Raw genomic sequence first — 14,223 nt, forward strand, 5'->3', positions numbered from 1 at the left:
GTGCAGCCGTCTTCATCGACCTGGCCAAGGCTTTCGACTCTGTCAATCATCGTATTCTTATCGGCAGACTCAATAGACTTGGTTTCTCAAATGATTGCCTCGCCTGGTTCATCAACTACCTCGCAGACAGAGTTCAGTGTGTCAAATCGGAAGGCCTGTTGTCCGGACCTCTGGCAGTCTCTATGGGGGTGCCGCAGGGTTCAATTCTTGGGCTGACTCTTTTCTCTGTATATATCAATGATGTCGCTCTTGCTGCGGGTGATCGACCTCTACGCAGACGACACCATTCTGTATACATCTGGCCCTTCTTCGGACACTGTGTTAACTAACCTCCAAACAAGCTTCAATGCCATACAACACTCCTTCTGTGGCCTCCAAGTGCTCTTAAACCGCAGTAAAACCAAATGCATGCTTTTCAACCGTTCGCTGCCCGCACCCGCCCGCCCGACAAGCATCACTACCCTGGACAGTTCTGACCTAGAATATGTGGACAACTACACATATCTAGGTGGCTGGCTAGACTATACTCTCCTTCCAGACTCATATTAAACATCTCCAATCCAAAATCAAATCTAGAATTGGCTTTCTATTTCGCAAACAAAGCCTCCTTCACTCACGCCGCCAAACTTACCCTTGTAAAACTGACTATCCTACCAATCCCCGACTTCGGCGATGTCATCTACAAAATAGCTTCCAATACTCTACTCAGCAAACTGGATGCAGTCTATCACAGTGCCATCCGTTTTGTCACCAAAGCCCTTTATACCACCCACCACAGCGACCTGTATGCTCTAGTCAGCTGGCCCTCGCTACATATTCGTCGCCAGACCCACTGGCTCCAGGTCATCTATAAGTCTATGCTAGGTTAAGCTCCGCCTTATCTCAGCTCACTGGTCACGATAACAACACCCACCCGTAGCACGCGCTCCAGCAGGTATATCGCACGGGTCATCCCCAAAGCCAACACCTCCTTTGGCCGCCTTTCCTTCCAGTTCTATGCTGCCAATGACTGGAACGAACTGCAAAAATTGCTGAAGCTGGAGATTTATATTTCCCTCACTAACTTTAAACATCAGCTATCTGAGCAGCTAACCGATCGCTGCAGCTGTACATAGTCCATCTGTAAATAGCCCACCCAATCTACTTACCTCAACCCTATATTGTTTTTCTTTACTTTTCTGCTCTTTTGCACACCAGTATCTCTACTTGCACATCATCATCTGCTAATTTATCACTCCATTATCCATTTATCACTGCTAAATTATAATTACCTCACTACTATGGCCTATTTATTGCCTACCTCCTCACGCCATTTGCACACACTGTATATAGACTTTCTTTTTTCTATTGTGTTATTGACTGTACGCTTGTTTATTCCATGTGTAACTCTGTGTTGTTGTTTGTGTTGCACTGCTTTGCTTTATCTTGGCCAGGTCGCAGTTGTAAATAAGAACTTGTTCTCAACTAGCTTACTTGGTTAAATAAAGGTGAAATAAAAAATAAAAATAAAATATGCAATCTGGTTTCCGCTCAGGTTATGTATGTGTCAGTGCAACCTTAAAGGTCCTCAATGATGTCACCATTGCCCTTGATTCTAAGCAATGTTGTGATGCTATTTTTATTGACTTGGCCAAAGCTTTTGACACGGTAGACCATTCCATTCTTGTGGGCCGGCTAAGGAATATTGGTGTCTCTGAGGGGTCTTTGGCCTGGTTTGCTAACTACCTCTCTCCAAGAGTGCAGTGTATAAAGTCCGAAAATCTGCTGTTTCAGTACCCCAAGGCTCAATCCTAGGCCCCACGCTCTTCTCAATTTACATCAACAACATAGCTCAGGCAGTAGGAAGCTCTCTCATACATTTATATGCAGATGATACAGTCTGGCCCCTCCCCGGATTTTGTGTTAAATGCTCTACAACAAAGCTTTCTTAAGTGTCCAACAAGCTTTCTTTACCCGTAACCTTGTTCTGAACACCTCCAAAACAAAGGTAATGTGGTTTGGTAAGAAGAATGCCCCTCTCCCCACAGGTGTGATTAATACCTCTGAGGGTTTAGTGCTTGAGGTAGTCACCTCATACAAGTACTTGGGAGTTTGGCTAGACAGTACACTGTCCTTCTCTCAGCACATATCAAAGCTGCAGGCTAAAGTTAAATCTAGACTTGGTTTGCTCTATCGTAATCACTCCTCTTTCACCCCAGCTGCCAAACTAACCCTGATTCAGATGACCATCCTACCCATGCTAGAATACGGAGACATAATTTATAGATCAGCAGGTAAGGGTGCTCTCGAGCGGCTAGATGTTCTTTACCATTCGGCCATCAGATTTGCCACCAATGCTCCTTATAGGACACATCACTGCACTCTATACTCCTCTGTAAACTGGTCATCTCTGTATTCCCGTCGCAAGACCCACTGGTTGATGCTTATTTATAAAACCCTCTTAGGCCTCACTCCCCCCTATCTGAGATATCTACTGCAGCCCTCATCCTCCACATACAACACCCGTTCTGCCAGTCACATTCTGTTAAAGGTCCCCAAAGCACACACATCCCTGGGTCGCTCGTCTTTTCAGTTCGCTGCAGTTAGCGACTGGAACGAGCTGCAACAAACACTCAAACTGGACAGTTTTATCTCAATCTCTCCATTCAAAGACTCAATCATAGACACTCTTATTGACAGTTGTGGCTGCTTTGCGTGATGTATTGTTGTCTCTACCTTCTTGCCTTTGTGCTGTTGTCTGTGCCCAATAATGTTTGTGCCATGTTTTGTGCTGCTACCATGTTGTTGTCATGTTGTGTAGCTACCATGTTGTGTTGTCATGTCTTGCTGCCTTGCTATGTTGTTGTCTTAGGTCTGTCTTTATGTAGTGTTGTGTTGTCTCTCTTGTCGTGATGTGTGTTTTGTCCTATACTTTTATGTTATTTTTATTTTTTATCTCAGCCCCCGTCCCCGCAGGAGGTCTTTTGCCTTTTCGTAGGCCGTCATTGTAAATAAGAATTTGTTCTTAACTGACTTGCCTAGTTAAATAAAGGTTAAATAAAAAAAATAAAAAAAACATGTTCTTTAAACCATTCGTTGTTGCTAGCTATCCCTGTGGTGTCCATGGGAATCCCAGCTTGGCTAGTGAGATGCTGTTCCTTCATCCTTGGACTGTGTCCTGGCCATCTGGGCCTCATTATGTCTGATCTTTGCCCAATCATCTATTGTCTAGCCTCTCCTTCTGGACCGGTGCAGCCATGATGGACCTGCTGGTTGGACTTGCTGGGAGCCAGGGCTCCTGAGGGCTTCTTCAGGTTATGGAAGCAGCACTCAAAGGCTGAATCCCAAATGGCACCCTATTCCCTATTATAGTGCACTACCTTTGGCCCTCTGGTCAAAAGTAGTGCACCGTGTATGGAATACCCGGGACCGCGTTAAAGCACTAGTCCAAAGTAGATGGATGAATCCATAACCAAAAAATCCCAAACACAAGGATGTAAAAACCTTGCTTCACAGATATGATTTATGATCTGAGATTTGATCATGCAGGAGTCTGAATGAATTTCTTGAATAGTCTTGAGGAGTGAATAATGAGAGTCCACTGCTAGCTTTGAAGCACTGATCTACACCTATCTAAATCATAGGGCATTGGTTGTATAGATCAGAGCTGGAAAGAACAGTGAATAACACAAGGGTGAATACAAAGCCTTTGCCTGGAGAGTGTACTGTTTGCAATAAAGGTTATCCACCTAAATAATCACTTACATCCCGTTGAAGAGTTATGATCATTTGAAACTTAAATAATTTTCTCTTCTTGGCAAAAAAAAAGTATTTTTGTGGATTCCAAGTCATTTGTCTTACAGCATAAACACACTGTACCATAAAATGAGATGAAGTGCAAGGAACATACTGAGTATATTATACACATAAAAATATAATGAACAGAAAGGGCGTCTTCATTCAAGTCAATGATGGCATAATGGGTGGACTGGCAGCCATTTTGAGTGCACTCATGCCAGGAAGTAAAAGCTAGGATAAAAATATACAGGTTAAGATAAGAGGATTCTAATATCACATTAGTCTTTGAGACCAGCTTCCGTATTCGTAATGACTGGGAGTGAATGGTTGCAGCACAAAAAGTTCACCATCAAAGTGAATTTCAGATTACTACTCAGCGAACACATGCTGTAGCATAACTGCTTTACTGTCATTCTATTCATTTATTTTAGGTGTTTTGAACATAATCTACAGCCACTTCATTACTGGATTTCCGGACCGTTGGCCATGTTTTCAATGCTAATCCTGTATAATCAGCAACGGTGCTGGTTCCATTTTTTTCGAACACTTCCTCATGGAATTATTAAGTTGTCTTAACCTTCCCATCTTCAACCTAGAGTAAAAGTAGTGGAGGGGAGTCGACTCAAAAATAATCGATTAATCGACTCCTTGCCCGTCGACTCCCGGTGTCGACTCATTATTTCTGGGTGTCAAGCTTCGATTCCGCAAGGAATCGACTCCTAAGATTCAGTATTTTTGCAACAGAGGAAACTATTTGCAGTAGTCTACTTCGAGAACACAAACTATCGTATTTCTCACAGTAAAGAAAGTGTGAGCTAGCGAGGGAGAGAGAGATGGGATGGGATGTGCATAGCCAGGAAGTTATGCAGGCAGGCAGACAGTTAGGCAGACTGTACGAACCGTGCATCTGTAATCAAAAGATGTAGGCTATAGGCTATCTTAATGCTGTATTTTTCAATTTCTTGGCTTGCGATGTCTAACGGAAGTTCACTAGCCTAAAGTAGGGGCTACCAATGAGTAGGCTGAGCTTTTTCTACATGCAACAGACCGAAGACCAAACACATACTAGCGTCTTTCATAGCAAAGAGAAAGAGGAGCAGGCGAGCCAGCGAGTGAAACCGCTATGCTTGGTAATCTGTATCTAGTAATATCTTGTCTAGCAATGCCTCGTAAATTCCCTAAAAGTATATTAAAGTATATATTAAGCTATCAATTAGTATGGTTAAGCTATTCTTCATAGTGCCAGTGAATTGAAGTTGAACATCGCCGAATGCATCAGTTTAATTAGGCCTAAATGTGCAATAAAAGTATTGTGCCTATAGGTTATTTGATGAAAACCTGGCTGACTGTTGGTGTCCTAGGTCAGGGCATTCCAACCCTGTTCTTGGAGAGATACTTTCTCATAGGTTTTTGCTCCAACCCCAGTTGTAACTAACCTGATTCAGTTCATTAACCAGCCAATGGAGGCTGCTGATTCAGACGCGGTAGATTAGGGTTGGAATGAAAACCTACAGGATGGTAGCTATCCACGAACAGGGTTGGAGACCCTGTTCACTTTCTCATCCATAAACATAGTCAGGTGCAAATACGGTTCAGCAGCTCAAATCAGCAGGATGTTGGGGCGTTATTATTAGGAAGGACGTCTACCATGGATCATTAAAATAATGATTATAATCACACTTCATGAATGTTTAAATTATAGGTAGACCTATACATTTGGCAGCCAAGCATGAGTTACAGTGTAGCTAGCCTATTATCGTCTATACATGACGTTGAGATATCTTCACACCTACAATGAAAACCTCCAATTAAAACCTCAAATTAAAACCTCGTAAGAGTCAATTAAATTTGAAAAAAATTGGAATTACAGGGGGCAGTTTTGAAAAACGAATCCTGTGTGAATCATCCCCTGGAATAATGCACATGCTTGGATAATAATTACAAAACCAACATCTCTAGTAATTCCCGTCCGAATAGGGCTACAACATGGCAAAGAATAGGCTTATCAGCGTTGAGTGCGCCGCATCATCCCATGGGATCAGTCAAGGCTGCACACAGCAGAAATATCACTGAAATATTGTAGTACCTACACATTACCTTCTAAATTCAAACAAAAAGGCCTTTTATAGGCTAAATTGGTGAGCAAATGGGCAGCACCATGCTCATGCCTGTCCCCTAGAACGCAAATGTAGTCTTTCTAGTAGGACTCTGCAATAATGAGGTGGTGTCTACGTGTGTGCGCATCCATTTCAGCGTGTTTTGGGAGTCGAGCAAGAGTCGACTCCTACGACTCTAACCACAGGAATCGGAGTCGACTCCACAAATCCTGGAGTTGTGCACCATTAAGGGCGAGTAAAATGGTCAAAGTGAGGTGTTCTCTCTTTTGTGTCTGGAAGTAACTAGCAAGCTATCCAACGTTAGCCAGTTAGCTTGGGTGCTTGACTCCCGTTGAGAGGTCAGAACGCAACCCTACTCCTCGGCCAGAGCGTCCAGTGTGCGCTCTGAACGCTACGAGAGAGAAACACGCTCTGAATAACACTCTGGCACTCCAGATTGAATTTACGAACACACCCTAAGTAAAAGCAGAACATGTACCATTAAATCTGTGCTGTGATTTGTTGAGTCAACTCAACGGACATTACAAAAAATACATTCCATTGCATGAGCCACATCATTTAGCATCATTTGAATGAACATTCTACATTACCATGGCAATCCAGCATCAGTTGATAGAACATTCCAAAATACCATGGAAATTACTGCATTTTATAAAACTGGTTGTTTGGATCCTAGACGGTGATAGCAGGGAGTTAGAGCACCACAATTCCCGCATTCCACGGGTAATGCCTGTATCAGTTCCATTAGATTTATCAATGCACATCCACTGTCCCATAGCCCAGCCAGTCAATTTATAAACTTAATGGAAAAAAGTGTCTAGAGAATTATTTCCCCATTCTACTAGCCTAGCATTTGGTTTGGTACAGCAGGGTTAATATAAGCCTCGCTGCGTGCCTATCCGACCTGCGCAACATGTTGCATTTTTTTTTTGCGATCTCCTCCGTGCTCTGCATATGAACGTGACTGACAGCTTCTCTGATCCAGGTGAATTCATTTATCAGGATCATTATAATGGATATATCCAAAGAATTGGCAATAGAAACAAAGGTAAAACAAATGAAAATGCACATACTTTGCTGTTATTTCAGCTGCTTGATGTGATTGTGTTTAGCTGTAGTTGGCTAACTACCTAGCAAAAGAGAAGTAATGTTAGCCTAGCTATCCTCCATAACTATCTTATTGACTCGACAATCAGCTAGCTGGTTGTTGCCTATTTATAAATAATTTATTAAAGTTCTTGACTATCTTGTAATCATTGAACCTCTGTTAGCTAGCTACATGCCAATGATTTGTTGGCATGTATTTCATTCTATTATTGTGGAATTAATAGAATGAACAACTGGGTCAAAAACATAAGAATAGAAGTAACGACCAGCCTCATTGGTTAGCAACTTCAGAACCTCAGAACTAACAACTGACTTTTACCCGGACTATATTGTCTAGTGGAAGGATGTATAAAAAACAAATTTACTCATTTTTGTAAAATGTCGTTAATCTTTTTTGTTATATATATATGTTGGCAACCGTTTTATAAAAGCAATAATGCCCTCGAACCCATGGATTATCATGTGATAACTCCCTCCTAAGAGCTGTTTCCCAGCCCTTGGCTTTGCCTCGGGCCAAAGAACAGCTCTTACCAATCAAATTGCCAGGGTTAGAGCTTCCAAGACAGTTTTATTCATTCTATTTCTATGATTATACACAAATATAGTAGAACACAGTCCAACCATTTTGAGAAAGGAGTAAAATAGCTTACCTTTTAGATGTATTTTATTTTCAGGACTGTGTACCAAGACAGAGCTAACAGAATCAAGGCTGTCATAGTTACTGCATCCAAGTGGCCCAGTCCTAGTTTCTGTTACCTAGGAAACAAGGAGATATTTTAATGCATTATTACTGGTGAATCATGCACCTGTTTGTTCCCGTTTCTGGCAGTAAAGTAAACAGTACGGGCGGTTTCTAACCATACCAAAATACTTCTGCAATCATCTGAAACGATAGTCAGAGAACCATCATCTGTACTATTTTTCAGATGTCACATCTGTCAAAAAATGCTATCTTGCCAAAAGCCAGGAGAAATCTGAAAAAAAGAAATGATGCCCCTGCAACTCCTGTCATTGAAATATGAATGATATATGAATAATATACAGTAGTACGGAGCTCAAAAATTAAAAAGGCAACAGTGAAAAAGCAAGATCCTGTACATATAAGACTTTACAAAAAAAAGGTTCCGAAAGGGTTCTTCAGCTGTACCCATAGGAGAACCCTTTTGGTTTCAGGTAGAACCCTTTTGGGTTTCATATAGAACCCTCTGTGGAAAGGGTTCTACATGGAACTCAAAAGTAATTATTTAAAGGGTTCTCCTATGGGGACAGCCGATGAACCCTTTTAGGTTCTAGATAGCATATTTTTTTCTAAGAGTGCAGTTAGTTATTGGATGAGAAGAATGTACAAGATCACAATAGTGAAAGATGTTGGTTTGTGAGTATAGGCTAATGATGGGAGACCTAGCAATAATACTAATGATATGCCTCTGGCTGAGCAATTCTGACCAGTAAATTATGTTTTACAAATGATGTGGTCACTTTGTCCTCATAAAATCTCACCCATCAATATAAACCTCCCTTGCAAATCTCCTTCTAAATCTCCCTTGCAGTTATGTAGGAGTAAGATTGTATTTATTGTCAAAGAAATGCTGCCAGTAAGCTACAATAGACTCAATTAATATGGCATTTTACAAATTATTAATTGTAAAATATTGTTTTTCAATCGACCCCTGTCAAACAATACCAAGTCAGTGCAACAATACATTCTATGCATTGTGGACCATACTGCATTCGTCTTACTGTTGTGTCTGTGAAGGTGTCTGTGAATGTTTCAACTACAGTTGTGTCCGTTGAATCTGTTTCAACTATAAGACTGCAATTTATTCAGACTAAATTGAAGTACTTCATGGTCACCCTGCATTACCATAAGACAATATATTTAATTCCTCCTCCAAAGGTTTCATTGCAACCACAAAGCCTAAAGGCACGTACACAGACAGGTCAAGCACATCCCACTCTCTCCTGGATGATTAGCTGAGTTGACAGAGCATTGAGGAGCAGGTGGCTCACATACTAGAGATGATAATTTTGCAAAAATGTAACCAGCAGCTTCTCGTCTTGAAGCACTGCAGGGCTGAAGTCTTCTTAATGTGAGTGTTAAACTGTCTATCCTTTCATATAGTTTTAAACACTGATTCCTGGTGCTTCATAATGTTATTTAGACGGTTCTGCTGTCTGCCAGTTAGCTTGGATACATATAACTAGTACAGCCTATTGTGAAACTTTCTGACAAACATGATGGTACCAGTACTCTGTAAAATGGTAATGGTAGCTCTATAGACTTTGACAAATAATCTTACATTCCAAACAGAGCTATTGAAGTAGATTGAGTTAAATGCAGTTTAAAGTAGATCAAGCTAGAGCATACATTATAGGACTGTTACTAGGATCATGTCATATTGCTATCATTATCGTTATATTTTGCTCTCGGTGTAGTCTAAGCTCAAACATACTTGCAATATCCTGAGGACAATGGACTGTCATAACAAATAATGACATTGTACTGTATGTGGTCATGATGACAGTGAAGTGTACCATAGGTCAAATGGGACATTTGTCCTCTAGAGGAAACCAGAGAACAACAGAGATCAAATGGTATGTAGCTGTGCTGGTAAATACCCAGAAAGTATTTACTCTAAAATACTCTAACATATACTGTAACCCATTTGTCAATTTAAGGTACAATATGAATGACTAGCTTACCAGAATGTTGTCTAAATAAGGGAAAGTCTGATCATTAAAAGCACAAAATACCCCATTTGAATCTAATTGGCAAATTGGAAAATCCCCAGTTGCAATGCATTACAGTACAGACTGTATGGCACTTTCTCCTTGGTGTAAAATAACATCTGAAAAGCTTTTTAAGAGCCACAGCACAACATGTTGGGAAGCACGTATCTAAAATCACGATCAAGTCTGAAATGTTCAGAAAAAGTTATTTTATCCGAAATGAAAATCTTACAGACGTTATTTGAATAAACGTTGAAAGCCAACCCTGTCCACCCACTCGCCTCCTGTCATCATGATACATCAGTACTCGATGCATGCAGATGAGAATACTGCCTTTTAAAGTGTGTGTGTGTGTGTGTGTGTGTGTAGAACTCAAACGTATGCTGAGTAATTAGCTGCTAAGCAACAAAACATTACCCATGCAACCTTTTTTTACTGGAGTTGAGCATTGTATTACAGACACACGGAACGATTTCTCAATGCCAAAGGTCTCAGTAGCCTACCACCATTCTGTTTCACATTCAAATGAAAACTAACCGGCCAAATACAACTTCCATGTACAACCCACTGACAAATTGGATATACTCTAGCAAACTAATCGAATATATTCTGAAAAAGAAACTGGATGCTTCAATGACTGAGTGTCCTTGAGAGTAGCAGTAGATTTACCTTTATGGCGGAGGTGGCTATCTGTAGGTGGTGAAGTCTTCTTAAGGTGCTCTCGCGGTCTGTGAAATAAGAGGCAGCCAACTGATGCAGTACTTCCAGGGAGACCACCGAGCTGTTTCCCTGTCCCTCCGATTTCTTACTGAGCTTCTGCTTATCCAGGAAGATTGTCAACGATTCTTCTCCTGTAGAAAGAAATAATAGAAGAGAAGAGAAAAGAAAAGAAGAATATAATGACTTTTTTTCCCCAGAGGGAACTTCAGTCAAATATACACACAGTCCTTAATACTAAGGAACAACTAGAACAACTTGCTCACTCATAATGACAATACATTTGTAATACTTGTTGAGAGTAATGGGTGACATTATCCTTCACGAGAGGAATTAACAGAGGTATTCAGACAAAAGTTCATAGACTGCAGACAGATTATAAAGGTCTATCTCTGTCTTGTATGAAACCCCAGACTTTTCAAAGTAACACCATAGTATTCACATGGTTCTGCTAGACCAGACAGTGTGCGTAGCTCTCTTCTACCTTGAGGCTATGAGATACCATCAGTACCCAGCAGAAGAATGTGTGCATTGCTATTTGCAATCATCTCATTTGCATGCAGTGTATGGCCCATCCCTTTTGATTTGAGCCATTGATTACAAAAGCTCACTATGGCTTTGCCACTGCATTCATCTCTCTTGTCATTTAGACTCTGTAGCTTCACTTCATCAATCCACCATTAAGTGACATCATAATTAGTGCCAACATCTCATCAGACATAATATTCTGGTTGATGTCACAGCAAATGTTTTGAGACCAGGACCATGACTGTTCAATCAATTATTTAGATGCAATCTCAAACTATAACTATTGAAATTTCCTTATGTATTCAGCAGTACCTCAATCATGGATTGTCAAATCAACACCAAGCAGATTTTGTCCATACTAACAGAGAATGACTGACAATATGTATTGAAGCTAGAATCCTTAATTTAAATAATAACAAAGCGTTCTAACTGCGCCACCCTCCTGGGTGGCGCAGTTGGTCTAGGGCACTGCATCGCAGTGCTAGCTGCGCCACCAGAGTCTCTGGGTTCGCGCCCAGGCTGGGCTGGGTTCGCGCCCAGGCTCTGTCGCAGCCGGCCGCAACCGGGAGATCCGTGGGGCGACGCACAATTGGCATAGCGCCGTCCGGGTTAGGGAGGGTTTGGCCGGTAGGGAGGGTTTGGCCGGTAGGGATATCCTTGTCTCAGTATGTAAAAATTTAATAAAATGTATGCACTCTACTGTAAGTCGCTCTGGATAAGAGCGTCTGCTAAATGACTAAAATGTAAATGTAAATGTAACTGCCCCTGTTTCGCTAAAAAGCTAAGGGATGGTGCTGGAAAACTACTCAAATTCATAGACAGAGCTATGGTTGCAGGAACATCCATAATATGAAAGGTATAGTTTTAACCATGTTTTGAGGCTATACAGTGTTTGTTTACATTTAGGTAGTTTACAAACATTGGAGTAAAACAAGCTTGTATTTTGGGTTATGAATAACAGTTGAACTAAGCTCATTGGGCATTTATAAGTTATATTCTTCATTAACAATGGATATACCTCTTTATGAGTCCAAAAAGTGATGTAGCAACTAAGGATTCTTGCTTTAATGTTAACTTATGTTGAATAACGTTAGTAAAAACAAAGTTTCTGTTGACATAAATTACCGATATGACATTGTCACCAGTAATACCATGAGCACAGTGTTCCAAATATGAGTAACCTTTGGCTTGTTTTGAGGCAGTCAACATAATCAATATCTAAGGAGATGACATTACACTGAAGCTATTTTGAGAACAAACTGCGAAGCGCAAACACATCCCTTAGCCACATAGCCTAGAGCTAAGTGCCACTGAGTCGGTGTATGTGAAGCTGCTTACCTCCTAGCGTAGCAGACACCAAAAAGTGTGTCCCATATTTCTTTATCAAGTTCTCGTGGATCTGCTGCAGACTTGGCCTTCGACCCAGCAGCCTCAGGTTGCGTAGAAACTCCGGCGCCAGTGGCAATGGGGCTTTAAAAACGTCCCTCTTCTCTGTAGCCAAGCTGTTTACTTTCCAATGGCTGAATTCCCTGCAAGTGAACCATGGGAGAATTTGGAAATTTGGAAAAATCTGATTCATGGTGATTGGGTCATTTCATAGGTTGATACTTGCATATGTGAGAGAATTCAAATATCAAGATATAGAAGATGATGTGCATACATTTGATGTGCATACATTTGAAATAAAAACTATTATTCAATTTGAATATTAATATATGTATGTATTCCTTCAGAACAAAAAATAACAAAACAGCGACAATAACATGCTATTGTCCCAATGGGAAAAATAGAACTTGATATTCCACATCAACACTTATTTTGCAGATTATTTGAAGTCAGGATTACAATAGTCACAACCAGCTGTTACATTAGTTGTGTATGATTATCATAGACATTAAATACATTTTCACTTACATGACAACATACACAACATGGAAAGTGTTTGATCATGATTCAGTGAAAGAAAGTATAGAAAACATGTTTAGTCCAACCTAACACTACATAGACATTATGCCACAGGAATAACATTGGTAGTACAATGTAAGTACAAGGTAATTAAACTGTAATCGCATACTGTTACACAATTTCAAAGACTAAGAACAATGTTACAGTCCAACTCTTTAGTCATATCCCAGTTTACCTATTTGTTTATGGTCTTGCCTACAGCTAGCAACCTGTTTTTTCAATTATATGACCAAAAAAATATTCAATTTTATTTGGAACAGCAAAACAATTAATATGAATTCGGAGCTTAGAAATGATTGAATATTAGAGAATTAGACTTCTCACTAAAAGGCATCAGTCATACAAAAGTTATACTTAAATCCAAACTGGTTCTCTAGCAGATAAGTAAGAATGTCTCACCCCATGTTGACAAACGGCCTTTTTTCCCTTTATTCAGATTACATCCTCTCACTTTCAGTTATTTGAAAATGAACTCATCTCCAAAATATCGCTATTTTTAAAATAAGCCATAGAAAGTTGCTTGCAATTTCAGTTTAATCCACCAGAAAAACAGCCCAAATAATACAACAACTATTGTGGTTAAACTCAAATGGAAGAGGGAAAAAGTAAGGAACTTGACTGTCGGCCGTGCATTAAAGACTAAAATTGGTTAAAGAAAAGTGTGATAAATAAAAAAGCATACCAGTTTAATTTAAGGACCAACAAATTAATAGCTGCGCCATATAGATTGCAAAATATTTGGGAAGAGATTGTCAATGTTCCGATTCCATGGCACATGGTTTATGAACTAATACGCAAAACAACGCCGGATGCAAAACTTAGAATTGTTCAATTTAAATGATTATTCAAAGTTCTTGCAACCAATAGAATGTTATATATATGGGGGATACAACCATCCCAGCTCTGCAGATTATTATTATTATTATTATTACTTTTTCTCCCCAATTTCGTGGTATCCAATTGTTAGTAGTTACTGTCTTGTCTCATCGCTACAACTCCCGTACGGGCTCGGGAGAGACGAAGGTCGAGAGCCATGCGTCCTCCGAAACACAACCCAACCAAGCTGCACTGCTTCTTAACACAGCACGCATCCAACCCGGAAGCCAGCCGCACTAATGTGTCGGAGGAAACACCGTACACCTAGCGACCTGGTCAGTGTGCACTGCGCCCGGCCCGCCACAGGAGTCGCTAGTGCGCGATAAGACAAGGATATCCCTACCGGCCAAACCCTCCCTAACCCGGACGACGCTAGGCCAATTGTGCGTCGCCCCATGGACCTCCC

General features: G+C 40.6%; 1 protein-coding gene across 1 annotated transcript in view; it reads right to left on the reverse strand.

Annotated features, from left to right (window-relative positions):
* Window positions 1-14,223, reverse strand: part of brinp2 (bone morphogenetic protein/retinoic acid inducible neural-specific 2) — a 129,026-nt gene that overhangs the window by 45,085 nt on the left and 69,718 nt on the right. The window contains exons 3-5 of the mRNA XM_071376931.1: window positions 12,315-12,505; window positions 10,401-10,582; window positions 7,652-7,757 (exon numbers count right to left, since the gene is read on the reverse strand). Coding sequence (XP_071233032.1) covers window positions 7,652-7,757; window positions 10,401-10,582; window positions 12,315-12,505 — 479 coding nt within the window. The remainder of the gene's footprint in view (window positions 1-7,651; window positions 7,758-10,400; window positions 10,583-12,314; window positions 12,506-14,223) is intronic.

The sequence above is a fragment of the Salvelinus alpinus genome, chromosome 30, assembly GCF_045679555.1.
Source record: "Salvelinus alpinus chromosome 30, SLU_Salpinus.1, whole genome shotgun sequence".
Classification (NCBI taxonomy): domain Eukaryota; kingdom Metazoa; phylum Chordata; class Actinopteri; order Salmoniformes; family Salmonidae; genus Salvelinus; species Salvelinus alpinus.